This window comes from Panthera pardus, unplaced genomic scaffold (genome assembly GCF_024362965.1).
Source record: "Panthera pardus isolate Hobbes unplaced genomic scaffold, ASM2436296v1 HiC_scaffold_20, whole genome shotgun sequence".
Taxonomy (NCBI): Eukaryota; Metazoa; Chordata; class Mammalia; order Carnivora; family Felidae; genus Panthera; species Panthera pardus.
Genome location: NW_026526766.1, coordinates 71,511,304 through 71,537,886, shown reverse-complemented (window position 1 = coordinate 71,537,886; position 26,583 = coordinate 71,511,304). Strand labels below are relative to the sequence as shown.

Sequence of the window (26,583 nt, the reverse complement as noted above, 5' to 3'; positions counted from 1 at the left end):
AGGTCATTATCATTGGAATCACGCCCTACACACACACTTGTGGGTAATCCTGGCTTTCCCTTCCGGAGCCCTCTGCGGGCCCGGGCTCCACCACTCTCGCAGGAGCAGCTCCGCCCCTGCGGGAAACCCCACCCTCCCCCGGGACCCGCCTGGATTTAAGGTGGAAGGTCCGCTGCACAACCTCAAACACGTTCTGTGTCTAGGTAGTGGAGCCCGCGTATTCTCGTAAGTAAACATCCTCACCGTTTTCTCCTGCTGATTTTCTAGAATTCCCTATTGTGGAGCGTTTGCCCGTTGCTCTCCCTCACCTCTTGCTGCATAACCTCTGAGTCTTGGGCTAGGAGGAAACTAGAAAGCCAGATGTCCGGATCGGTTCCTCCCAGTCCCAGCACGTTCTTGGAGAAATCAGAGACCTACTGGAGGGAAGGGCACGGCCTGTCTGCATTCCGGGCTCTCAGCATAGCTGCCCAACCCCGGCGGCGGCTGGCCAAGTAACTTGCGGAACCGCGGAACTGGGACAAGTGTGGAAGGACAATTAAGATAGGGGTCGGAATTCGGTTAGTGGACACGGGTGTGTGCAGGCCGACGAGGTGGGAAGCTAGGAGCGAGCGCGCCTGCGGACTCTGCACCTGGACATCTCCCTCTGGTGGGTGGGACTCCGTGAACTCTGCGGCCTCTTCGGCCACGCTCTTTCCGGGGTGGGGGGCTTCTGGACTGGCAGCGAGTTCAGAATTCGCTCTCAGCTGCCTTTTTGGGAAAAGAAGTAGAAGAGCAGGACTACGGATCCGCCCGCCGGGATCGCTCCCCTGGCAATGCAGAGATGTCCAGGGCCCTGCTGTTACCCTAAACTGGGGTCGCCTCTTGGTGGGTGTTCAGTGAAAAGACACAACCGAGCCAAAGAATAGGAAAAGTAGGGGGTATAGCTCAGGGGTAGAGCATTTGACTGCAAAGAATAGGAAAAGGAAGGATTTTATTTGCGAGTAAAGGAGAACACCAGGGATGTTTCCCAAAGTAGTGTCTCCCCGAACAAGAAAAGTGAGGAGGTTTTAAGCTAATGATACATGCATATTCATGAAGGGGCTCTGCAAAGGCAAATTCATTATGAATTGGGGCAAAGGTCATCCTGAGTCGACGGAGTCCAGGTCCTAGTTGATTGAAGTCTTGAGGGTCAGCAAGGGTGGGCATCGTCAGTTCTCTGGCTCCAATTAGCCCGGAATTTGAGTGCTCAAAGGGTTTCAATCTAGCAAAGAACAGCCCAACCAAGTGCATGAGGTCAATATTTGCTTTTGAAACAGCGCTGGGAGCTTTGGCATTGATTTATCGTCTCCGATAAGGTTAGGCTATTCTCTGGCTCGGCAAAGACGATTTGTTTCCATAAAATCCTTAACTTCCGAGGTTTTTGCATTCCTTTGTAATTCTAACACCTCCTAGGAAATTCTGAAGGCGGTGCACTTGGGTAAGTAGTGTCAGGAGGGCCTAAAATGACTTCTGTGTCGGCAAAGCTCTATTTCAGCTTTTTATATCCGTCAACCCCTTTTTCTGCTTACATTGCTGGGGGACAGGCCTGTCAGCTGGCAGTACACACGTGAGGAAGGAGAGGCTCCCACATGATGCGGGGTAGATCGGTCCAAGCAAAATGTCCTGATCCCAAAGCTCAGGGCAGCCTGGATCATCTCTCTTGGTTCCCTGTGAAGGCAAGTTTAAACCCTGGATTTCCCTTTTGGTGCCAGAGTAAATTCACCACTGAGCAGAGCAGCAGCGCCACGCCGTGGCGTTCAGCAGAATGAGACTGTTTGCCTTAGAACGTTGCTTTATCAGACTGAAAGATGTGAGTGTTCCTCCCTTCGGTTCTTTGTGTCTGACCCTCTTTCTCAGGATTCGCTCTATGTGAGGTGAGAAACAGAATATTTGCACATGAGGTGGCTGTCGAGTGTCCTGGTGAAACCCTAGCGGTAGCTGAGAAGAATTTCTGTGTTGGTTTACATTTTCCCTTGCCTTGGAGAGTTCTGAGGAAGCCTCAGTTTCCTCATTGGTACTGGCAGTGATAATGCCTATCTAATAGGGAACTTAGGAGGATAAAATGAGATAATGCATTTGAAGTGTTTTGCACAGCAATAGAAATATAATAAATAATAAATGTGGTTGGTATTAAATGATAATGAAGAGAAGTAGATGATGAGTAGACCCTCCTGTCTGTCTTCATTGCAATGGCTAGGAAGTCTTAATAATCCAGTCACTTCGTGGTAGCTGACTACATCTTTACTGTGTTCCAGGAACTTCAGGATGGTTTATGCTAAGAGCTGGACCCTGAAGAAGCACTTTGAAGGCAGCCCCACTCATGGTAACTTTGAGTTGAAAACAGTTGAACTCCCACCCTTAAACAATGGAGGTAAGTCCTAAGATTTGAGTTGGAAAAGACTGTATCGGTTAGCCTTTGCTTCATAACAAAAGTACCTCAAAGTTTAGTGATGTCAAACAACAATCATTATTTGCTCACAATTCTGTGGGTTGGCAATTTGGGCTGGGTTAAGTTGGTGGTAACTCTTCACGTCTCATCTGGGCTGTTTAATGTAGGATGGGCCCCCCTCACATGTCTGGTGGTTAGCAAGCTTTCTGCTGAGGTGTGTGTCTCAGTTCTTCTAGTAGGCTGGTTTGAGCTCTTTGTTTTCACAGTGGCCTCATTGATCTAGAACAGTAGGAGTTGGCAGGCTCCAATGTGCAAGTACTTTCATGCCTCTAGTTATATCATGTTTGCTAATATGCAAAGCAAGTCACATTAGCCAAGTCCAAATTCAAGGATTGAGAAATAGACTTCTTGATGGGAGGAATGGCAAAGAGACCCCACACAAAGAGATGGAAGGCATTTGTGACAATTTTGCAATCTGCCACAGAGACTTTTTCAAGGTGTTCTTGTGTGAAGCCTTCATGTCATGTGGGATCCCTCTGATTTCCTGCATAATTGAAACTCATGGTTGGGTACATTGTTCATGACTTTGACCAGACTCTGGGGAGGATTTCCTCTCTGTCCTGGCAAGCCTGATGATGGGGTAAGCAAGTGGGGAAAGCAATACCTAGCAGCTGTGTGCAAAGCTCAGATTATCCTGTACACAGACAGGAGGGATAAACCCTCTTCCTTCATTGAAGAGTCTCCCATCCCCTTAGGGAAAGTGAAAGGAAAAGGTAAACCTAAAGAAATCTAGGGGAGAGAAATGGCAGCACATGCCGTAACATGTTTGGAGATTAGCTTTGTAGAACAGACAATAAAAGGTGTTTACAGGTAGGTAGGCAGGCTTTGAGAAAAGGACATGCAATCAAATAGCATGGCAAAGTTCAGTCCCATCTAAATTGGGGTAGCCAGGACTCAGATTCAAAATTCCAGAGAATGTGTGCATGAGGTCACTGCAACAAAATATAGATTCTTTAATACCGATGGGGGCTGTTAGTGAAACCTTATATGATCATTGTAACATAGTGATTACAAATGTGACCCTGATCAAGTTCCTTAACCTAGGCCTAAATAAAATGAAAACAGTAATCATTGAGAATATCATCTAGAATAATCCATGTAAAGCATGGAGTGCTGAATAAATAACGTGATGATGATGATGATGATGATGATGATGATGATGATCTGGGCTGGACCAAATGTGAGAGCCCCTCTTGTCTCTTCCATAGAAAGTACTGATGGAAGGGCAACCTTGAAGCAGAAAGGTTATCTGTGTTTATTTAGAGTGCCAAAGTCAAGGAAGGCATCGAGTGTTGAGTATCTAATTGCCTATGGAATGCTTTATTTTGTAGAGGTCCTGCTGGAAGCTTTGTTCCTCACTGTGGATCCTTACATGAGGTATTATTTTCCTCCTAAAAATTCATGTATTGTGTTTGGGACCTTGTTTTGAAATAGTCCATCTTTTATTTAATTAATTGATTGATTAATTTTTTTAATTTAAAAATTTATAATGTTTTTTTAATGTTTATTTATTTTTGAGAGAGATAGAGTGTGAGCGGGGGAGGGGCAGAGAGAGAGGGAGACACAGAATCTGAAGCAGGCTGCAGGCTCCAAGCTGTCAGCACAGAGCCTGATGCGGGGCTCGAACTCACAAATCATGAGATCATGACTTGAGCTGAAGTCAGATGTTCAACTGACTAAGCTACCCAGGCGCCCCTGAAATAGTCCATCTTTTCAAATATCCAACTGATTGTCATTTCCCCCTGTTGTCCCAGTATAATATCAGCGATAAGATTCATGGATGCTCATTCTGCCAGCAAAGGTGTGAGAAGGTTGACGAGGAATTACTCTGCCCCTGTATTTTACCATCATCTCCTATCTTAATGTACACAATTTGCCTCAAATTGCTCATCAGAATTGCTTCCCAAAAAATTAAGACAAATCCAATTTGTCCATTTTACTACTGGCACTTATTTGTGTAGAGGAAGATGGTAAGACTAAAATAAGGTTTTCTTGACTTCCATTTACCTGTATTCCTGTAATCAAATGTGTGTACTCAGGAAACAATTTGGGGGGGGTGGGGAGGGAATAAAAGGCCTTCATGGGACACTAACTTCTCAGTGGTTTTTGCCTAGGTAAATAATGTAGTCATCATTCTTTAAAATTATTGTTTTCAGAGCTGATCAATAGAGATTCAAATTTAATGTAAAAAATGTTTCAAAATGTTAACTAGCATCCCTTTATGTGTGGCTAGTATGATTCTGCAATAATAATTGTAATTTGTAGGTTTCCCCCCACAATACCAACCAATTCTCTGATAACCCCTGGGTGTCCTACAATTCGACTCAATTCTAACAGTATCTACAGTTAGTGTCAGATCTCACACGTGAAGGAGTCAGTCCTACAAGACTGCCCCCACACACTTCAGATGCCAGACTCAAGTCCACATTGTTACCTGTACTTTGGAGTTTCCAACGACACCTTCCTTGCTAGAGTGGCTCATAGAACTCATGAAGCTAGTTTACTCACTAGATTACTGGTTTATTATAAAAGGATATATAACTCAGGAACAGTCCCATGGAAGAGATGCATAGGGCAAAGTATGTGGGGAGGGGTAAGGAGCATCCATGCCCCCTCCAAGGGCACTACTCTCCCCAGATCTCCTTGTGTTCACCAGCCCAGAAGCTCTCTGAATGTATTTTATGAAGGCTCATTACATAGGCACAGTTGATTAAATCATTAACCATTGGCAACTGATTTGACTTCTAGTCCCTCTCCCCTTCCTGAGATCTGGATAAGGGAAATGAAAGTTACAGCCCTCTAATCACATGGTTGGTTCTGGCAACCAGCTCCCATCCTTAGGTGCTTTCCAAAAGTCACTTCATTAACATAACAAAAGATACCTTTATCAGTCTCATTAATTAGGAAATCCCAGGGGTTTAGGTGCTCTGCCAGAAACAGGATATAGACAGAATATAATAATTTTAATTCTAAATCACAACATCACAGCTTGTGATTTGAGTAACAAGTACCCAGTGGTGTCTTTGTCATCTTTTAAGTCATTGGTAGAAACTCAACCCCAGTGGAATATGATGGTAAGATTCTCATGTTCATTTCCCAGAAAAATATATCAGAATGCTTCTTTGGGGTCACAGAGCAGAACTGCTTACTTCTAGCAGCTCTCCCGCATTTCACCCAGTTATATTACCTTCAAGTATCAGCACACACTTTCCCACTGATTTTCCATTTGGCTTGAAACTCAAGATGGTTTTCCCTTGATGCTCTTATGTATTAAGAATTTTTTTTTTTTTTTTTCCAGAGTGGCAGCCAAAAGATTGAAGGAGGGTGATATGATGATGGGGCAGCAAGTGGCCAGGTATTTCTATTTGTCCCAGGGCTTGAAAAATACATCTCTCTTTTACCTTCTTTTGGGTCCTGAGTCTGTCCATCGCCCCTACAGTTTCTTCAGCCTGTATGGTTCACTCACTGACCTTGGAAGCAACTTGGGACATCTTGCCCCTTTCCTGTGGGGGAGGGACGACTGTGAGATTGTCATCACTGCAATTTCACTTTGCTAGTCTTGCTTTTAATTAGTTAAAAAATTGCATTTGTCCAGTTTATGACTATAGTAAAAATTCCAATAAACCACCATTTTTTATTTTGGAAACTGAAAGTTCCCCCATCATCTGAGCCTTAGAGATGACTATTGTTAATGTATTCTTATTTCAAAAATTGTTCAGTACACAAACCAATGTCTATAATTTTTCTTAACTAGCAGTATTATATGCCCTTCAGCAAATTTATTTTTCTCACTTAATGTGGATATCTTTTGTTGATAGTATATAAATATAATACCTACCTTTTAATGGCTGCAAATTATTCCACTGTTATCTGTCATTTAAGTAATCTATTCCTGATAGCAAATGTTTCCTGTTTTTTCTATTACAAATAGTTCTGCAGGGAATATACGTACATCTTTATGTGCATGTCTGTGTATTCTTTGCCTACTTGGATAAATATTGCTTCACATTAAATTCCCAGAAGCATAAATCCTAGGTCAAAGGAGATGCACATTTTTAATTTGAGGATTTAATGTCAAATTGCTCTTCAAAAATATTGTATGAATATCCACTCCCACCGATAGTATTAAAGAACCTTTCTCATACCAAATAAATGCCCATTGCTTACCATCAATTTTGGCAATCTGAGGTGAATTCACGTTGATATTTCATGTTTAGTTTAATTTCCATTTCTTTCATATTAGTGATGTTGACATTCTTTTTGTAAATTAATTATCAATTTTTTTCTGTGAATTATGTTTATGTCCTTTCCTTTCCTCCTTTAGGTCTTTTATCTTTTATTAGTGATTTGTACAAGCCTTTTTATATGTTAGGAATAGGAGTGTTGCCAATATCTGTGTCTTTATCTTTATCTTTCCCCTGTGTCCAGTCATAATTTAAAATTTTTATGTGATACAATTATTAATATTTGTAATTGTGGCTTCTGGGTTTCATTTCATCATTAGAAAGGCATCCTCCCCTCCAAAATAACTAAAATATTTACTCATGTTTTCTTCTGGTATTTTATTTTATTTTATTTTAAGTGGACTGGCACTGACAGGAAAGAGCCCAATTCCAGGCTCAAACTCATGAATCATGAGATCATGACCTGAGCCAAAGTTGGACGCTTAACCAACTGGGCCACCCAGGTGCCTCTCTTCTGGTATTTTATATGCTAATTTTTTATAATTAAATCTTCAGATCCTTTAATTTTTATTTTGGAATATGGGTGAAGTATTTATTTTATGTCCAAGTGACAAGCCAGTTATAACACCATTTATTGAAATTATATTTGGATTTTTGGGATTTCAATGACTTTATAGATTCATTTAGAGGAAATGTGTTATCTTTAGTACATTTTTCTCCAGGCACAAAGTATACCTCTCCATTTATCCATCTTTGTCTTATGGCCCATTAACCATTTTCTTCATATAGGTTGTATACATTTCTTGCTGATGATCAAAGATATGAACAACATATGTCTGTGTTTGCTGAATTGGCAAAGTTGTCTGTTTTGTTTTTTTTTTTTAAGACAGTACTCAGGGATGGAAATGTTGTTATGATACACTTATACCCTGAAGGTGGAAGCAAAAGTTGGCATAACCTTCTGGAAAAGAATTTGGCAATATGCATGCAACAAGAGTTAACAAATGTTTTAATAGTCTCTGACCTAGTAATTCCATTTATAGAAATATTGCCTAGGAAAATTATAAATTCATATTTACGAATATTAATTGAAGTATAATTTAGAAAATACTAGAAATAACCTAAGTGTCTAATACTGGTATAATAAATTCATTTCAGGTTTTTTTTAGATTTTATTATTAAAATTTTTTCTTTTTAATGTTTATTTATTATTGAGAGACAGAGAGACACAGAGCGTGAGCAGGGGAGGGGTAGAGAGAGGGGGAGACACAGAATCCTAAGCAGGCTCCAGGCTCTGAGCTGTCAGCACAAAGCCCGACATGGGGCTGAAACTCACAAACTGTGAGATCATGACCTGAGCCAAGGTTGGTCACCTAAGCAACTGAGCCACCCAGGCGCCCCTAGATTTTATTATTAAGTAATCTCTACACCTAGCGTGGCATTCCAACTCCCACCTCCAAGATCAAGAGTTGCTCACTCTGCTGACTGAGCCAGAAGGGCGCCCTAAAATTCATTTCAGTTTTTAAAGGAGTCTTACTAACGTGAGAAAAAGTATAAGTCATATATGCTAGTGTAGAGAGAGAAAAGCTGGCTTGCAAAACATAAGGTGATTTCAATTATGTAAATATATATAATAAACATTTTTAAAATGCACTTATTTTCTTTTCAAGTATAATTAACATACAGTGTTATATTAGTTACAATATAGTGATTCAACAATTTTATACATTACTCATTGCTCATCCCAATAAGTGTACTCCTTTTAAAAAAAAATTTTTTTAATTTTATTTATTTTGGGGGGCCTGGGTGGCTCAGTCGGTTGGGGGCACCTGACTTTGGTTCAGGTCATGATCCCACAGTTTGTGGGTTTGAGCCCCGTGTCAGGTTCTGTGCTGACAGCTCGGAGCCTGGAGCCTGCTTCAAATTCTGTCTCCCTCTCTCTCTGTCCCTCCCCTGCTTGTGCTCTGTCTCTCTCTCTCTCTCTCTTTCTGTCTCTCTCTCTCTCTCTCTCTCTCTCTCTCAAAAATATTAAAAATTTAAAAAAAAGTTTTTTTTTCTTTATTTTGAGAAAGAACAAGCAGGGAAGGGCAGAGAGAGGGAGAGAGAGAATCCTAAGCAGGCTCTGCACTGTTAGCATGGAGCCTAATGCGGGGCTCAATCCAATGAACCAGGAGATCATGACCTGAGCCAAAATCAAGTCAGATGCTTAACCGACTGAGCCACCCAGCCACCCCAATAAGTGTACTCTTAACCCCCTTCACCTATTTTAGCCATCTCCTCACCCACCTCCCTTCTGGTACCATCAGTTTGTTCTCTATATTTAAGGATCTATTTTTTTGTTTGTATCTTTTTTTTCTTTGTTCATTTGCTTTGTTTCTTAAATTCCACACATGAGTGAAATCATATGGTATTTGTCTTTCTGACTGACTTATTATTTCACTTAGCATTATACCCTGTAGATCCATCCATGTTGTTGCAATTGTAAGATTTCATTCTTTTTTATGGCTGAGGAATATTCCATTGTGTGTGTGTGTGTGTGTGTGTGTGTGTGTGTGTGTGTGTGTATCTATCTTATTCCATTCATCTATGGAAGGACACTTGGGTTGCTTCCATAGTTTGGCTATTGTAAATAGTACAGCAGTAAACATAGAGGTTCATATATCTTTTTCAATTAGTGTTTTCCCATTCTTTTGGTAAATACCTAGTAGTGGAATTACTGAATCATATGGTAATTATATTTTTAATTTTTTGAAATTTTATACTGCTGTCCACAGTGGCTGTACCAGTTTGCATTCTTATAATACACATTTTTAAATATATCATTAAGATTGCCATAACATATCCCAAAATATTAGCAGTTATCTTTGTATTATGGGATTAGAACTGATTTTTTATTTTATATATTATAACTTTTCTAAAATAAATGTGTTACATAATTTTATGATCAAGGGAAAGACAGTAAAAAAAATGGTAACAGTGGGAGAAGATGAGAGAATAAGAATCAGCAAATGAGACAGGAAAGGAGCAGCTTAGAGGGAGAGGCAAAAAGCCCAGTGAAGGTAGTATTGTGGAAACCAATGAAGAAGAGTTTGGGTAGCCCAGAGTGCTGAATACAGTTGAAAGGTGAAATCAGATGATGAGTGAAGAGTGTCCACTAGATTTTGCAATCAGAAATTGTGGCTTTAGTGGAGTAACAGGGGTGGAGGCCATGTTGCATTGGGTTGTCAAGTGATTGGGCAGTGAAGAAGTTTGAATATAAAAGGGAAAGGGGGCAGTGGAGAGGACAATGTTAAATATTCAGGAGAGAGGAGGGGCTAGGAGATGGAGGGTGGCCCCTGAAGAACAGAACAGAACACCTTGAACCAGAGGATGTACACCTCTTGCTTAAAGAGAAGTGGGTGAGGACAGAGACAGATGTTGAACCAGTTCAGAGAGTTCCTCTCTAATGGCCCATATTTTTTTCTCAAGGAGGAGGAGAAACCAATGGCTAGGAATAAGATGGAGAGATGTGGTGGGGTATTCAATCATGGAATATTAACTTCCATGCCCTTTTAGGAATACTAACCATGCAGCATCCTAACTCCCTTGAAAGAAAAGAGGTTTCCCACATCTTAATGTGCTTTATCTTTCAGAGTTGTGGAAAGTAAAAACTCAGCCTTCCCAACAGGAACTATGGTAGTGGCTTCTTCAGGCTGGACAACTCACTCCATTTCTGATGGGAAAGATCTGGAAAAACTGCCTGCAGAGTGGCCAGACACATTACCAGTGTCTTTGGCTCTGGGAACAGTTGGCATGACAGGGTGAGTTTCATGGGTATGTTTCATTTATTTGAATATCTGACATTCTGGTTTTCCAAAATAGTTTGTCTAGAATGTGGTCAACAAGAAGAGACCCAAGACATTCTAGGCTCAGGGGCTGGTTAGAGTAAATGATGGGACTGAGAAGGGAATAAGATGGGTTAGAGTTGGCCTTGGACTAAAGGAAAGAAAGGGAAAAATCCAGCCAGAGACCCTCAGAACCAGAGAGCGGCAGTGAGAAACAGCATGGGGCATGATCCCTCTTTAGCAGCTGGCAAATGGTAACACAAAGGGACCAGCTCCTTTTGTCCCTGGAAGGGTCTTGGCTTCAGGGTCTCTGTCTCCATTTCAGAGTTTAAAAAGGGGAAGAGAATTCAATATACCTTGGCTTTTCTGTGCTGTCTCTCATTCCTCACCTTTCCCTATGCACATCTGAATCTCCTGAGGTATAAAGAGATCTGAAGTTTAAATGAGATGAATCACAAGTATGGTTGCACAGTCACTCAGCTGACACAGACTTAAACTCCACAAGAGTCCTTTGGCCTTGTCCCTCAGGAAGACTCCTGGTCAGTTCATCCTATCTCAGCTGTACTTTAGGCTCCAAATTTCCCTTTGTGGCCTGGAGAAGCAAGGTCAATTGAATTCCTTTTGGAATCCCCCAAAACTTTTTTAGCCTGAAATTCATGTATTTCCTTTCTTTCTCTAAGTTATTTGATCTCTTCCTCCCTCCCTCCCTCCTTCTTTTTCATAATTTGAAGGACTTCTAAAGAATGAACTGGATATGTATACCTCAAATGATCAGCTTCTAGCAAAAACCAGTCCCATACACCCCAACTTCATATTGCACTCAGATTATGAACTTCTTAGTATTGCCGTGACCAAGAGGCAATGTTGAAATTAATGTGAAATTAGAGGGTGCTTAATACCTTTTTGCTTTTTTTTTTTTAGTCTTCTTTTAAAGTTTATTTATTTTTTTGAGAGAGAGAGAGAGAGCATGAGCAGAGGAGGGGCAGAGAGAGAGAGGGAGAGAGAGAATCCCAACACAGGGCTTGATCTCCCGAACCTTGAGATATGACCTGAGCCAAGATCAAGAGCGGGACACTTAACTAAGCCCCCCCAGGCGCCCCCTTCTTACTTTCAAATAAGCACTAAATAGAATTATAGCACTTCCAGGTCCTGCCTACCTGCCCCATAACCTCTACGAGGGAGAGCTTCTCCTCCCACCTTGTTATCCCACCTGTCGTTCTAAGTTGTGAGCCAGGTGTAGGAATGCAGGGGTGAAGGCAGACATGAGGAAACCTTGGAGCAAGTCTCCCATGACTTAGATGGGGAGAAAGTAATCTGTAAAATATTAGGAGATTTGAATCCTAAAACAGAGGATAACTTACTCATTTGTGTGTACTTCTCATTCACCCTGTTCCAAACCCCCAAGGAGTGCATTTTTACTCCATAAACAATCAACTTCATACCATTGGTTCTCACTGATTGAGGGAGAGGCATTATCCCATGCTTCTAACCTTCTCTAGTGACACACTGCCCATTCTTTGAGCAATTCCTGCCTTCTGGACTACTTACCAGTGGGATGGGTCGGCACTTCAAGAGTGCTAGAACTTCTGCTATAGACCATAAAAGAAGTTGAACTTTGGGGTGCCTCGGTGGCTTAATGGGTTGAGCGTCCAACTCTTGATTTTGGCTCAGGTCGTGATCTCATAATTTGTGAGCCTGTGGGGCTCTCTCCTGACAGTGTGGAGCCTGCTTGGGATTCTCTCCCTCTCTCCCTGTCTCTTCCCCACTCCTCCCCCTCTTGCTCGCTCTCTCAAAAAAAATAAATAAACATTATAAAAAAAGAAGTTGAACTTTGAAACCTAGGGTACCTTTCAGCTGTCCAGGCTCCAGAGATTTAGCATTCCCTCCAGGTTTGCATTATTTCCTTCAGTGGACCTCTGTTTTCTCAGTTAAGCTGGAGGAGTTCATGTGTTTTGCTCTCCAAACTGTTATATGTTAAGTCCCCCTTAGTCCCAAGGGTACCTTTAATTTTTCTTTCCTCTAAGATTGCTTTACTGTTGGCTTCTTCATTTTACTTGTAAACGGATATGATGTTTGGGAGAGGCCTTGTGTCTCCTAGGGCAGTATGTCTAATTGAGAGGTGATTTTAGGGTTTCTAGAAGGGAGATCGGGGTTGGGGGGTGGTAACGATTGTCATGAGTGGAATGATATAATCAGAAAATGCACCTTCTTCTTCTCTTTTGAGGTTATGCTAGCTCACCCAGTGTGCTTCGGTTTTGGCATTCATTAAGGTGGTGGTTCTCAGTTGCTTAAATTCCTAAGAATCACCTACTCTTATGAAATTCAGATGTTCATGTCCCAGTATTTCTGGACCAGTGGGTCTGAGGTGTGGGGCCTGGGAATCTAAATTTTTAATAAAACTCCAGGTGATTCTGAGGCAGATGGTGCTCCATTCATCTTTTGAAAATTACTGGGAATATTAGCTTTTGGGTCCTCAGAAAATGTGTAGATTTCTATGCCTTTCACTGCCTTGCCTTTAATGTCCAACTCTAATGGGTCCCTGGATATAGGCAAAGGCTAATGTATAGTTTGTTTCTTATAGAAACAACTTTACATGAATTTGTCTGAAATTTTGCAAGTGGTTTAGCAATTGCCACAGTGGATATAGATTTCTTTGACTCAGACTCAGGGGCGTGATTATAAAACTTAAAATTTTTCTATTGCTGTACTTCATCTCTATCCCAAGCCTGCATCTTGGCTTGTGTAGTAAAGCAGAGCCTCAGTTTAATTTAGTGGTTTTTCACATTGTTCAGGTTCAACTCAGAATTTTCTTTTTCTTCTCCCCAAGATTGATGCAGAGCTTCCAGGGCTAACAGATTCCATGTCAGCAGGGGGGTGACAGCAACTTCTTGATCTTTTTTTTTTTTTTTAACTTATAAAAAAATGTTTATTTTTGAGAGAGAGCAAGTGCAAGCGAGGGGCAGAGAGAGAGGGAGACAGAAGATTTGAAGTGGGCTCTGTGCTGACAGCAAAGAGCCCAACGTGGGGCTCGAACTCATGAGCTGTGAGATCATGACCTGAGCCGAAGTTGGACGCTTAACCAACTGAGCCACCCAGGTGCCCCAATAACTTCTTGGTCTTGATCTATCTTAGTCTTTGGCTGTTCTCCTGCTTCAAAGTGTAACTTTTCCCACTGAGTCCTCAGTGACATCCCCTTCCAAGCTGGCCATCCAAGCTGGTGGTTTCTTCACTCAGTTCTTGTCAGTACTATCTGAGCTGTATCTTTGCAGACCCCATAGTTTTTTCCCTGCAAGCTAACTTCAACATCTCACTTAGGATGAGATGGGGAAATTTCAGAAGCTCTTCCATACCACTTAGGAGCCATGGAAAACTCAAGGTGTTTCTCTTGGATCCTCTCATCTGCTCTATGGTTATGGCACCATGATGACATGGAGGCTTTCCCCATGAAGTTCACCATCTCCCCAGGGCGTACATAGGAATGAGGCACAAGCTCTCTATTCTAGGACCCCCAGAGTCCTAGAATCTTCTTTAGCTCTTGAGACTTGGTCTAGGGATAGACAGGGTGCAGCGCCTTTCCAACCAACTCTCCATTTCTTCTCTGGTTCCCATCATATTTATTCCTATCTAGGAGCAAGGAAGGAGGAGGTGGACCATTAGTGGCTGGTAATATTCAATTCCTATATTTTCTGTCTTTTATTGGACCCATGGCACTGGGCTGTTGAGAAGGTCTTCAGGATATATCTGAACAACTTATAAGAGAAAGCCACAAATCAACCCACATATCTTTAATTTTCTTCCCTCAGGCTAACAGCCTACTTTGGCCTACTTGACATCTGTGGTGTGAAGGGTGGAGAAACAGTGATGGTTAATGCAGCAGCAGGAGCAGTGGGCTCTGCTGTGGGCCAGATAGCTAAGCTCAAGGTAAGTGTCTTCTTCCATTACCCAACATTTACTCAATACCCACAGTGTACACTGAGAATACAACAGTGAATAGAGCAGACCTTCTCTGATCTCAGGGAGTTTTGCTTAGTGGGTCTTGCTTGGAAGTTGAAGATACATTGAGAATGCAAGAGAGATTTCTGAAGTGCTACTCTCTGTGTACCAATACAATCTCTAGCTCATCCTGAAAGTGCTTTTCATAATGCTCTCCAGTTCCTCTATGATTCTATGATTAGACAGGTTCTATCTAGTCCAATGCTTGAGCCCAAATCAAAGAATAAAGGGGAAGTCACCAGGAGAAGTGACAAGATGGCTGAGAGTTCCAGAGCTGAGCCCAAATTATCGTCTAAAGCACTACTGTTCCAAAAGATAGCATGCAAGTCACTGCAAGAGAAGACCCAAAATAAAGAAATGAGAGTCAGATGAATAGGTTGTCAAGTCAGTAAGTTGAAACGAGCTGTAAACCATATAAACATAGACCAGAATCTGTTGGTTGGTCAGAGACAAGCTAAAGTTAACGTTGGGTTGTAGGCTGATTCAGGGACCAGTTTCACCTGTGGGTCTGTTGGCCCATTATGGTATCTTCATGTATGTGGTTCAGTACCTAAGAGGGTATTCTTGGGGAACCTGACCATACTAGGCTAGGAAGGTGAGTTAGTCCATGCTTTTGGCTTGTAAATGGTCTCCATTTTTTCTCCCCATTTAGGGCTGCAAAGTTGTTGGAGCAGCAGGGTCTGATGAAAAAGTTGCCTACCTTAAAAAGCTTGGATATGATGTTGCCTTTAACTACAAAACAGTAGAGTCTTTGGAAGAAACTTTGAAAAAAGCCTCTCCTGATGGTTACGATTGTTATTTTGATAACGTAAGCACGAAATGGACTTAATATCTTACTTACTAACAAAGTACTATACAAGGGAATAGCCTTCTAGAGTTCCATCTAAAATATATAAAGTACATATGCCTTTAAAAAACAGCTTTATTGAGATATAATTCACCCATTTTGAAGTGTTGAATTCAGTGGTTTTTAGCATATTCACAGAATTGTATAACCATCACCACAATGAATGTTAGGGCATTTTCATTATCCCAAAAAGAAATGCTGTACTCAGTAATTACTCCCCATTTCCCCCCCAAAGTGCCTTTTGTGACTGGCTTCTTACACTGTACATTAGCATGTTTTCAAGGTTCATCCATGTTGTAGTATGTATCAGTACTTCATTCCTTTTTTATGGCTGAAAAATAATATTCCATTGTATGGATATACCACATTTTATTTATCCATCAATCGATTGATGAGCATCTGAGTAATTTTCACCTTTTGGCTATTACGTATAATGCTGTGAACATTCATGATCTTGGGTATATGCCTATAAGTAGAATTGTTGTGTCATGTGATGACTCCATATTTAACATTTTGAGGAACTGACAAACTATTTTGCAAAATGGCTGCACTATTTTACATTCTCACCAGGAGCGTATGAGGGTTCCAATTTCCCTACATCCTCGCCAGCACTTACTAACTATCATTTTGATTATGGCTATACTAGTTGGTTTGAAGTCGTATTTCACTGTGGTTTTGATTTGCATTTCCCTAATTGCTAATGGTATTGGGCATCTTTTCATGTGCTTATGAGCCATTTATATATCTTCTTTAGAGAAATGTCTACTCAGATATTTTGCCCATTTTTCAATTTGTTGAGTTTTAAGAGTTTTTCAAATTTGTTTTAATGTTTATTTATTCTTAGAGACAGAGCATGAGTGGGAGAGGGGCAGAGAGCAAGGGAGACCTAGAATCTGAAGCAGGCTCCAGATTCTGAGCTGTCAGCACAGAGCCCGATGTGGGGCTTGAACTCACGGACCATGAGATCATGACCTGAGCCGAAGTCGGTCACTCAACCAACTGAGCCACCCAGGCACCCCAAGAGTTCTTTTTTTTTTTTTTTTTTTTTAATATATGAAATTTATTGTCAAATTGGTTTCCATACAACACCCAGTGCTCATCCCAAAAGATGCCCTCTTCAATACCCATTACCCACTCTCCCCTCCCTCCCACCCCCCATCAACCCTCAGTTTGTTCTCAGTTTTTAAGTGTCTCTTATGCTTTGGCTCTCTCCCACCCAAGAGTTCTTTATAAGAGTTATGATAGGTCCCTCATCAGATACAGTCAATTCTCAGTATTCCTGGTAGTTATGTTCTATCAAGTCACCACGAACAACGAGCATTGCTTCTAGGGCAAGTATGTACATACATGTATATATTTTACCTCCATTGCAATCTTAAATCCTAGAAACAACTCTTCCTACAGCTTTTCTTTTCTTCATTTTTTAAAAGAGAAAAGGAGGTTCAGAAGTGTTAAGAAGTTTGCCTACGGCTGCCCCACAAACTGATCCTCCCAGAGTTGGGATTCAGACCCCATCCAACCAACCCCAGAGCTGGAGCTTTTTGAACTACTCTGTACTGTGCCCTTCTGCCTTCCCCTCTTGGTAATCTCTGGGAGAGGTGAAAAAAGGAGAGAGAACCTCGACTTTTTTTTTTTTTTTTTACTTTAGCTGGGAACTTTGTGCATCTTTCACTGCTTTAGGCACGTCTGCAAATGAGCAGGAAAGCCCTGTGAGTGTTGATTTGAGGGATATAAATAAATGTTAGCAAGTAGTCTCTTTCTCAACTACGGAATATACCAGTAATGAGGATTGACTGAATATGGTTTGCAATAATTTTCTCCTATTCTGTGAGTTGTCTTTCACCTTCTCTTTTCTTTTCTTTCACTTTCTTGATGGTGTCCTTTGAAGCACAAAAGTTTAAATTTTTCAAAAATGTTTATTTATTTTTGAGAGAGAGAGAGAGAGAGAGAGAGAGACAGAGAGAGACAGAGACAGAGAGAGACAGAGCGCGAGGAGGGGAGGGGCAGAGAGAGAGGGAGACACAGAGTCCAAAGCAGACTCCAGACGCGGAGCTGTCAGCACAGAGCCTGATGCAGGACTCGAACTCACAGACCACTAGATCATGATCTGAGCCAAAGTCGGGCACTTAACCAACTGAGCCACCCAGGAGCCCTGTAGAAGTTTTAAATTTTGATGAAGGCTGATTTATGTCTCCTTTTGTTGTTTGGGCTTTTGATGTCATGTCTAAGAAGGCTTTACCTTATCCAAGGTCACAAAGATTTACTCCTATGTTTTCTTGTAAGACTTTTATGACTTTAGCTTATACATTTAGGCCCATGATACATTTTAAGTTAATTTTTATGTATTGTGTAAGGAGGGGTCCAATTTCATTCTTTACCATAGCCAGTAATTGTGCACCAGTTGTTGAAAAGACTGTTTTTTTCCCCTATTTCATTGTGTTGGGACTTTGTCAAAAATCAATTGACCATAAAGTAAGAGTTTATCTCTGGACTTACAACTTAGCTCTGTTGATCTATATTTCTGCTCCCATGCTGTCTTGATTGATACAGTTTTGTAGTAAGTTTTGAAATTGTCAAATATGAGTCTTCCAACTTTGTTCTTGATGTGTCTTCTGACTATTTTTTTCCATGGTTTTAGATAGGGGCAAAGAGATTATTGAACTGGTCAGAAAACCCCAAAATATAATAAAGTAAAATGTATAAGTTATATATGGTATGTTCCTACAGTAAAACAGAAATGTCCAACCTCACATGTCCCTTTCAAGTGCAATTTTCTGCACTGTTGTGCTAATTCAGTCTGATTTTTTTCCTTCTAAAATAAATGTTATGAAATGGGAATTGTGACTTAATGATTCTCCTGAATCTTCTAGTGTTTAGATTAAAGTGGATTGTTTTTTTGTTTTTGTTTTTTTTTTTTTTTCATCCTGTTTAGGTAGGTGGAGAGTTTTCCAACATTGTTATCCCCCAGATGAAGAAGTTTGGAAGGATTGCTATTTGTGGGGCCATCTCTGTGTATAATACTACTCGCCCACTTCCCCCAGGTAATGAGCTCATGCACACGATCACAGATGTAGAAAGACTGGGCAAGGAGAAAATTCATGGATATGGTATATAGGCCAGTGACTATCAAAATATTAAAAAGACTTCCTGATAATAATTTTCTTTTTAAAAAATAATTAAAAAATACTTTTCTCCTTTTTCCTCTTTTTAAAAAATTTGTTTAATGTTTATTTGTTTTTGAGAGAGAGAGAGAGAGAGAGAGAGAGAGAGAGAGAGAGAGAGAGAGAGAGAGTGTGAGCAGGGGAGGGGCAGAGAGAAAGGGAAACACAAAATCCAAAGCAGGCTCCAGGTTCTGAGCTGTCAGCATAGAGCCCAACCTGGGGCTTGACCTCACGAACTGCGAGATCATAACCTGAGCCAAAGTTGGACACTTAACTGGCTGAGCCACACAGGCTCCCCAGACTTCCTGATATTCTTGATGAAGTAGTGTTTATTAAACTAAAACCATGTATTTTTATATGTTTGTGCTAAATAACTTATGTTAGATTTTGATATAGAGAAATAACAGAATCTGAAAATAGGGAAGAAATGTTGATAATTGTTAAAAGTTTTAATTGTTTACCTATTGTTTTGGGCAAAGTTGTGAAAAGACAGCCATGCTTTGATTTAGAGACAGAACACCTTGGTCTGGCTGGTACAATATCAGGGTTCTTTATATTCAGAACGTTGCCGGAGGAATGGGGATCGGAGAGGATGACTCAATGTGGGTGAAGCAAACAACAGGCCGCCATTTCCTTCCGACAGTGGAGGGCAGTGCCTCCTAGAGCTTCAGGACACACTGGCTCCCCCAGACTGACAATTTCCATGGAAAGGGAGAGGAGCATGCATTGCCCCTCTGTTCCTGGACTGTCCTTATTTTGTTTCTTTTGTGCATCCATCTCCACTTCTCCACTCTCCTATGCTGAGACTGCCCTCTGCCCTCCTCATACCCACAAAGGTCCAAAAGCAGTATCAACTAGAGAACTTTATTTGTGAAATCCTAACTCTCTGAGAGATGTTGTGCAGGCCTCTTGTTTTATGAATGGGCAGATGAATGGGCAAGAAGGCCAGAGGCTCTTTAAATCCTATTAGCAAGAGACTCAAAGACAGACCTTCTGCACTCCTCGTACAGAGTCCTTTCCTACTACAACGATTTTGTGCTGTTGGTGAGATTATAGATTGACCTGTGGTCCAAAAAAAGAAAAAAAAAAGAGCAAAGGAATCTTAGAGATTATTATCAAGATCTGGGATGATAACCATAAATAAATTGGGCTTCTGTGATGGGCTTCACTCATGGGAATGAAACCCTACAGCCCTGCTAGTTAACAATCCCACAACTGCACTGAGACAGGTGAGCGAGAGTGGAAGGGACTGAGAAAGGACAGCTTGCAGACTCCCTCTTGGGCTGGGAAAAATCAAAGATACTACCATCTCCAAAAAGACTCCAGGTGCACTTGGCAGTCTTATTGCTATGGACTTTTCCCCCCTCTATTTTTCTAATTGAAGCTAAGCTAGAATCCTGGGAAATCTTCTGCCTGTCCATTGAGCAAAGCACCAGGATGCATTTTCTTGACCATAGTCCAATAAGGTACAGCCAAATATTTGGGCCCAGTAACTTGATCTCGTCTTGTTAGCAATTAGAGTTTGGAAGTTGAAGGTCTTTGAGACATCAGCTGGCCTTGTCCATTCATTTTAGGTGAGATCCTGCCCTGCCTCTGAGCTCCAGAAATTCTAACATATATCACTGTTAGGATCGCTCAGAGGTAATTATTTGCCCCAGCATTAATGCCACGTTCAAATGCCACATTCTTCTTGCTCCCAATAAAGAAACTATATTCCCATCAGGGTGGATAAGCCCAAAAATGGTATTTCATCCTCTTCCAAGAGAGGAAATGAGGATTCCAGTTCTTAACTTAAAGAGAAATATGGTTGGTGTGCATCTCCTAAAGAAGCACCCTCTCTGCAAGAGCAACCTGGCATTTGGACGTGCTGCTGTCTTGTGTCACCCTCATATCTCACTCCTCTTGCACCAGTTTCTTTTGGTTCAGGACAAGGCCTTATTTTTCTGACTGCTAATGTGACTTTCTCCAAAGAAGGGAGTAGGAACTTTCAGCTTGAGCGATGCCAGTTATCAAGGATGCCGCAAATAAATTCTGCCAGTCACCTCAGCTCATCTGGTGCTGAGGTTTCAGGGGCATGTTCACCTGACTTCCTGAAACTTTTAAGACTATGTTCAGGTGTCATTCCCTCAGTTTGTGGTCACTCAGGATCCTTGGGAAAATAAGCCAGGCAACCAACACAACCTTTTCTCTCTCACACAGAAAAGTACTACCTTTTTTTTTTAATGTTTATTTACTTTTGAGAGAGAGAGAGAGAGAGAGAGAGAGAGAGAGATAGCGTGTGAGTGGAGGAGGGGCAGAGAGAGAGGGAGACAGAATCCAAAGCAGGCTCCAGGCTCTGAGCTGTCAGCACAGAGCCCGACATGGGGCTCGAACCCATGAACCATGAGATCACGACCGGAGCCAAAGTTGGATGCCCAACTGACTGAGCAACCCAGGGGCCCTGAGTACTACCTTTTTGATAGGCTGCAGAGTAGGCTGGTACTTTTTCTAGGCTGGTGGTTCTCAAAGTGTGGGCCCAGGACTAACAGCATCACCATCTCCTGAGAATTTGTTAGAAATATAGATTCTTGGGACCCATTCCATATCCACAATCAGAAACTGGGGGAGGGGCCAGCAATCTCTTTTCATAAGCCTTCCATGTGATTCTGAAAAAGAACATTCTACATGTCGGGAATATCAGGGTATTTATGGTTGATTAGCACGGGAACATTTTCACGTTATCTTCAGGACCCACTTCTGTTCCATAGAACAGTGTTCTATGGACTGCCATTGGGCAGTGTTTGGTGGGCCTTGCTTCTGGCATGTGCAGGCTGAACATTCCCTGGCTTCCTGGCCTGTGCAAGGACTGAGTGTGTATTAGTTTCCTATTGCTGCTGTAACAAATTACCACAAATTTAGTGGCTTAAAACAACACAGATTTATTGCCTTATATTTTTTGAGGTCAAAAGTCTAACATGGATCAGCAGGGCTGAATTCTTTCTGAAGGCTCAAGAGGAGAGTCTGTTTCCTTGCCTCTTCCAGCTTCTAGAGGCTGTCTGCATTCTGTGGCTCATGGTCCCTACCTCCATCTTCAAAGCCAGCAGCACAGAATCTTCCAAAGTCTCTCTTTCTCTCTCTTTCACACTAATCTATACTTCCATCATCACATATTTTTTCCTGACTCTGACTTTTCTGCATCCCTTCCAAGGACCCTTGTGATTATATTGGGCCCACCTGTATAATACAGAATAATCTCTTCATCTAAAGGCCCTTAACAGGGGTGCCTGGGTGGCTCAGTCGGTTGAGCGTCCGACTTCAGCTCAGGTCACGATCTCACGGTTCGTGGGTTCGAGCCCCGCGTCAGGCTCTGGGCTGATGGCTCAGAGCCTGGAGCCTGCTTCTGATTCTGTGTCTCCCTCTCTCTCTGCCCCTCCCCCATTCATGCTCTGTCTCTCTCTGTCTCAAAAATAAATAAACATTAAAAAAATTAAAAAAATAAATAAAGGCCCTTAACTTAATCATGTCTGCCAAGTCCTTTTTGCCATGTAAGGAAGCACATTCATAGGTTCTGGGAGTTAAGATATGGCCACCTGTGGAGACCATTATTCTGTCTACCACAGAGGGCATGTTGATTTTTGGACAACCTCGTGGATCAGAAAAGAGTGGAGAAATCTAGAACAGTGATGTGACTTATACTGCTTGTGTTTTCACCACGGCCACCTCCCTGGACCCTGTCACCTAAATGTGTCCTCCTCTTTCACAGGCCCACCCCCAGAGAATATCATCTATCAGCAACTCCGCATGGAAGGGTTCATTGTCACCCGCTGGCAAGGAGATGTCCGTCAGAAGGCTCTGAAAGACTTGCTGACATGGGTCTTAGAGGTGAGGAGCTCCAGAGCCACTCCCCCAGTTGTACACTGGATCCCATTCTCTTCTGACACGATAGGCTTCATTTCCACTGCAAATACAGGTCCATCTCACTGCTCCCCCTTTTAGAACAAAATACCACATTTTTTTAATGTGGTTTTTTTTTTGAGAGAGAGAGATAGACAGACAGACAGACAGAGTGTGAACAGGGGAGGGGCAGAGAGAAAGGGAGACACAGAATCTGAAGCAGGCTCCAGGCTCTGAGCTGTCAGCACAGAGCCCATGCAGGTCTTGAACTCAGGAACCATGAGATCATGACCTGAGCCCAAGTGGGACACTTAACCAGCTGAGCCCCCCAGATGCCCCAGGAAGTGTTGACACTCAATGTCTGCAGTTCCTCTCTTTCCATTCTCCTGTGAACCCACATATCAGGCTTTTGTACTCTTGCCGCTCCACCATAATTGCTTTGGTCAAGGTTGATGATGTCCTGATTGTGAACTGCAGTGGTCAGTTCTTAGTATCACTTGACTCTGGGGGGTGTTTGACAGAGGTGATCACACTGTCCTTGGTACACTTTCTTCCCTTGCCTTCCCTTGGCTCTTGGTTTTCCTCACAGATTTGTCCTTCTCAGAGGACCTCCTCCTCTGCTAACTTCTTTTTTCCTCTGCAGATCAATAATAGAGTGTCCCAAGGTATGGTAACTGGACTTCTTTTCCTCTCTGCCCACAGTCTGTCTATCCCTTACTTAGCTCATCCAGGCTCTTTGCTTTAAATATCATTGGTATGCTGACAGCTCCTGAATGTCTGTCTCCAGCCTGGATCTCTCCCCAGGGCTCTGGGCTGCTCAACAGCTGCACTTAGATGTGTAATACACATCTTCGACTCAACACGTCAAAAACTAAATATGTCTTGATCTTTCCTGCCAAATCCATTCCATATACAGACCTCACCATTTCTCCACCCCTCCCCCTCCCCCAGTTGCTCAATCCAAAAACCTTGAAATCATCTTTGATTCCTTTCTTTCTCTCAGACCCACATTTAATCTGTTGGGAAATTCTGGTGGCTCAGCCTTCAAAATATACACAGAATCTGTCCAGCTCTCCCACCTCTACTGCTACCACCCTGGTCCAGGCCACCTTCTTATTTAGCCTAGTAGCCTCTGTCTGGCCTCCCAACTTTGTGCCCCAACAGACAATTCCCAACACAGCTGCCAGTGTGATCTTTTAAGGCATAAATCAAACCATGTCATTCTTATGCTCAAAACTCTGCAAAGCTCCCCATTTCACTTACAATAAAACCTACGAGGGGCGCCTGGGTGGCTCAGTTGGTTGAGCGACCGACTTCGGCTCAGGTCTTGATCTCACGGTTTGTGAGTTCAGGCCTGCATTGGGCTCTATGCTGACAGCTCAGAGCCGGAGGCTGCTTCTGATTCTGTGTCTCCCTGTCTCTCTGCCCCTCCCCCACAGGCACTCTGATTCTCTCTGCCTCTCAAAAATAAACTAATAAAAAAAAAAAAAAACCTACAAGATTGTACATGATCTGGCCTCCATTACCTAATTTCATTTCTTAGTGTTCACCCCTTGCTTTCTTTGCCCAATCCCTCCCCACTTCCCTCTGCCCTCTGTAACTGCTTCCTTAATTCACTCATCTCCTTCAAGTCATAACTACATTCTGAATGAGGCAACTTTTAAAATGACCCTATTTTATTTTATTTTTTATTATTTTTTAAATATTTGTTTATTAAATATTAATAAGAGAAAGGGACAGAGTGTGAGCAGGTAAGAGGTTAGAGTGAGAGGGAGACACAGAATCCGAAGCTGGCCCCAGGCTCTGAGCTGTCAGCACAAAGCTGGATGCAGGGCTCAAACTCATGAACCACGAGATCATGACCTGAGCCAAAGTTGGACACTTAACTTGACTAAGCCACCCAGGTGCCCCATAATGCCCCTATTTTATTTTATTTTATTTTATTTTATTTTATTTTATTTATTTATTTTTTAACATTTATTTATTTTTGAGACAGAGAGAGACAGAGCATGAATGGGGGAGGGGCAGAGAGAGAGGGAGACACAGAATCCGAAGCAGGCTCCAGGCTCTGAGCCATCAGCCCAGAGCCCGACGCGGGGCTCGAACTCACGGACCGTGAGATCGTGACCTGAGCTGAAGTCGGACGCTTAACCGACTGAGCCACCCAGGCGCCCCTTAATGCCCCTATTTTAAATTGCAGTCCCCCTCCATTCTTGATCCTCCTTATCTTTTACCCATAGCAATTATTATCTTTTAACATGATGTATACTATAATTCATGTATATTTATTGCCCATCGCCCTCCTGTGAGAATGTAACCTCCATGAAGGCAGCAACATTCATGCGTTTTTTTCTGATGTATCCCCACCACCTAGAATAGTGTCTGAATCAATGTAAACTCTAGATGAGTATTGTTGGATAAATGTTGGAGAGGTATATATTTGGGGCTGTGGCTCTTCCAAGTCCCAAATTGGCATCTTCCTATAGCCATGGCTTTCAATCCACAGGAAGAAGCCAATCCTGTCCTATGTTGTGATACTTTTCCCATCTTTCACAATTTGCAGTTTTAGTCAACAGAATTCTGAATAACCAAGGGGCATTATTTTAGTTTTGGAGGGGAAAAGTGATATCACACTTCTAAACTCTTGGCTTTATCATCCTTTCCCAATTCAAATAGATTGCTCCTCTGGCAGCCACTGGAGCTTGGTGTTTTTCCCAGTCCAACGCTTGGAGTGCTGAGCTGGGCTCTTTCCAGGAAGCTGGGAAGAGCTGAATGATTTTCAAGTTCCCAGTGTGGAGCCTCTTTGTCCCTGTTGGTGAAATCTGATCTAGCCCTCTCATGATGGCAACTGACAACAAGAAACCACTGTGCTGGTCTTCCTAATGCCTCCTTCTAACAGAGTGGACCTAATTACAGTTTTGTTTTCAGTAACTAGTGAATTGGCCTAATTTCTCTCTCAACTACTTATTTTTTTTTCTCATCTCTTTTTCTTCTTGAAAATATACTTTTCTTTTAGAATAGTTTTAGATTTATAGAAAAATCACAAAGATGGTACAAAGGGTTTCAATATGCCCTGTATTCTGCACCTTAATTTACAATATTATTATCACCTATATATTAGTATTCATCCTCTACTTTTAACTTATAAACTTTTGATTACAGCGTTTGCCCCTTTACAGGTTCTTTGCCTCCTTTAAGAACAGAAGAGCTGGGGCTTCCTAGTCAAGGCCTCCTCAAATCCCAGCCTCCGTACTTATCAATTAGCTGAGTGACCCCAAGCAAATTGTCCCTCCATAAATTCATAAAAGGTACTAAGCCATCACCGGAATATGTTAAGAAAATAAGTGGTATCCGGTAACTCCAGTCTCCACAGAAGACCCTTTATAAAAACCTTGAAAATGTAAATTAGTTCCACTTAGTAGACTGCCTTGTAGCAGAGAAATGAAAAACCCTCACTAAATAAACCCTTCCCTCCCACATTCCTAAGTGAATGTTCAACACATATTGAAAGAATCTGGGCTTGAAGGGAGGGCGAACTATTAGATTGCCATGGTATTTACAATTCCTGAATAGGCTCTGCCGCTTCAGGGGTCAAAGAGAGGTAATGATGCTACATCATGAAGCTACTGGAAGGATTAAAGTAGATAATACTCTGGAAGGAGGCCCCTTTTTCCATCTTCTTCCACTTCTTCTGAGATCATTACATTATTAAACTTTTCCATGTGATTTACTTATAAATTGCTTAATCACTTCCTGTAACATTTCTTCTATTGTTATACTGTGACCTAACACCTGTTACCAAACTTTTATGTGTACTTTGTGGCTCATGCCACTAGATTGACTATACGCTCATGGTGGATTGGGCCTCCCTCTTAGATGTCCAAGATAATGATGTTCCTGATAAATTTGTTGCTATGATGAGAAAAGTATATCATTCAGAATACGAAATTAATCTGTTATATTTGTTGTCATTTTGATACAGGGTAAAATCCAGTATCGTGAATACATCACTGAAGGGTTTGAAAACATGCCAGCTGCGTTTATGGGAATGCTGAAAGGTGAAAATTTGGGGAAAACAATAGTGAAAGCATGAAAAAAAAAAGACACATGGAATCTAGAATTCATTTGGATGATTACCACATCTTTTTAACCATTTAGTAAAAATATATACTGCCTTCATTATCTAAAAATTGTAATGAGTTTGATCTACCTAATAAAACACATTTAAGTGGTA

General features: G+C 41.8%; 1 protein-coding gene and 1 long non-coding RNA gene across 4 annotated transcripts; both read left to right on the top strand.

Moving 5' to 3' along the window:
* Nucleotides 1-68: 68 nt before the first annotated feature.
* On the top strand, nt 69-26,583 carry PTGR1 (prostaglandin reductase 1). 3 transcript variants are annotated; one of them, XM_019454207.2, is made up of 10 exons: nt 69-225; nt 2,274-2,389; nt 3,799-3,844; nt 5,766-5,822; nt 10,284-10,451; nt 14,279-14,396; nt 15,121-15,276; nt 18,248-18,356; nt 22,219-22,337; nt 26,332-26,583. In XM_019454207.2, exons 2-10 carry the CDS (start codon nt 2,284-2,286, stop codon nt 26,440-26,442), a joined length of 990 nt encoding a protein of 329 aa, XP_019309752.1. In that variant the 5' UTR covers nt 69-225; nt 2,274-2,283; the 3' UTR covers nt 26,443-26,583. The 3 variants fall into 3 exon arrangements, with proteins under 3 accessions (XP_019309752.1, XP_019309753.1, XP_019309754.1); XM_019454208.2 differs by lacking the exon at nt 69-225 and adding an exon at nt 413-646; XM_019454209.2 differs by lacking the exon at nt 69-225 and adding an exon at nt 758-864.
* Nucleotides 23,278-26,297, top strand: LOC128778630 (uncharacterized). Its single transcript, XR_008424307.1, has 2 exons — nt 23,278-24,253; nt 24,518-26,297. It is a non-coding gene; the product is annotated as an uncharacterized LOC128778630 (long non-coding RNA).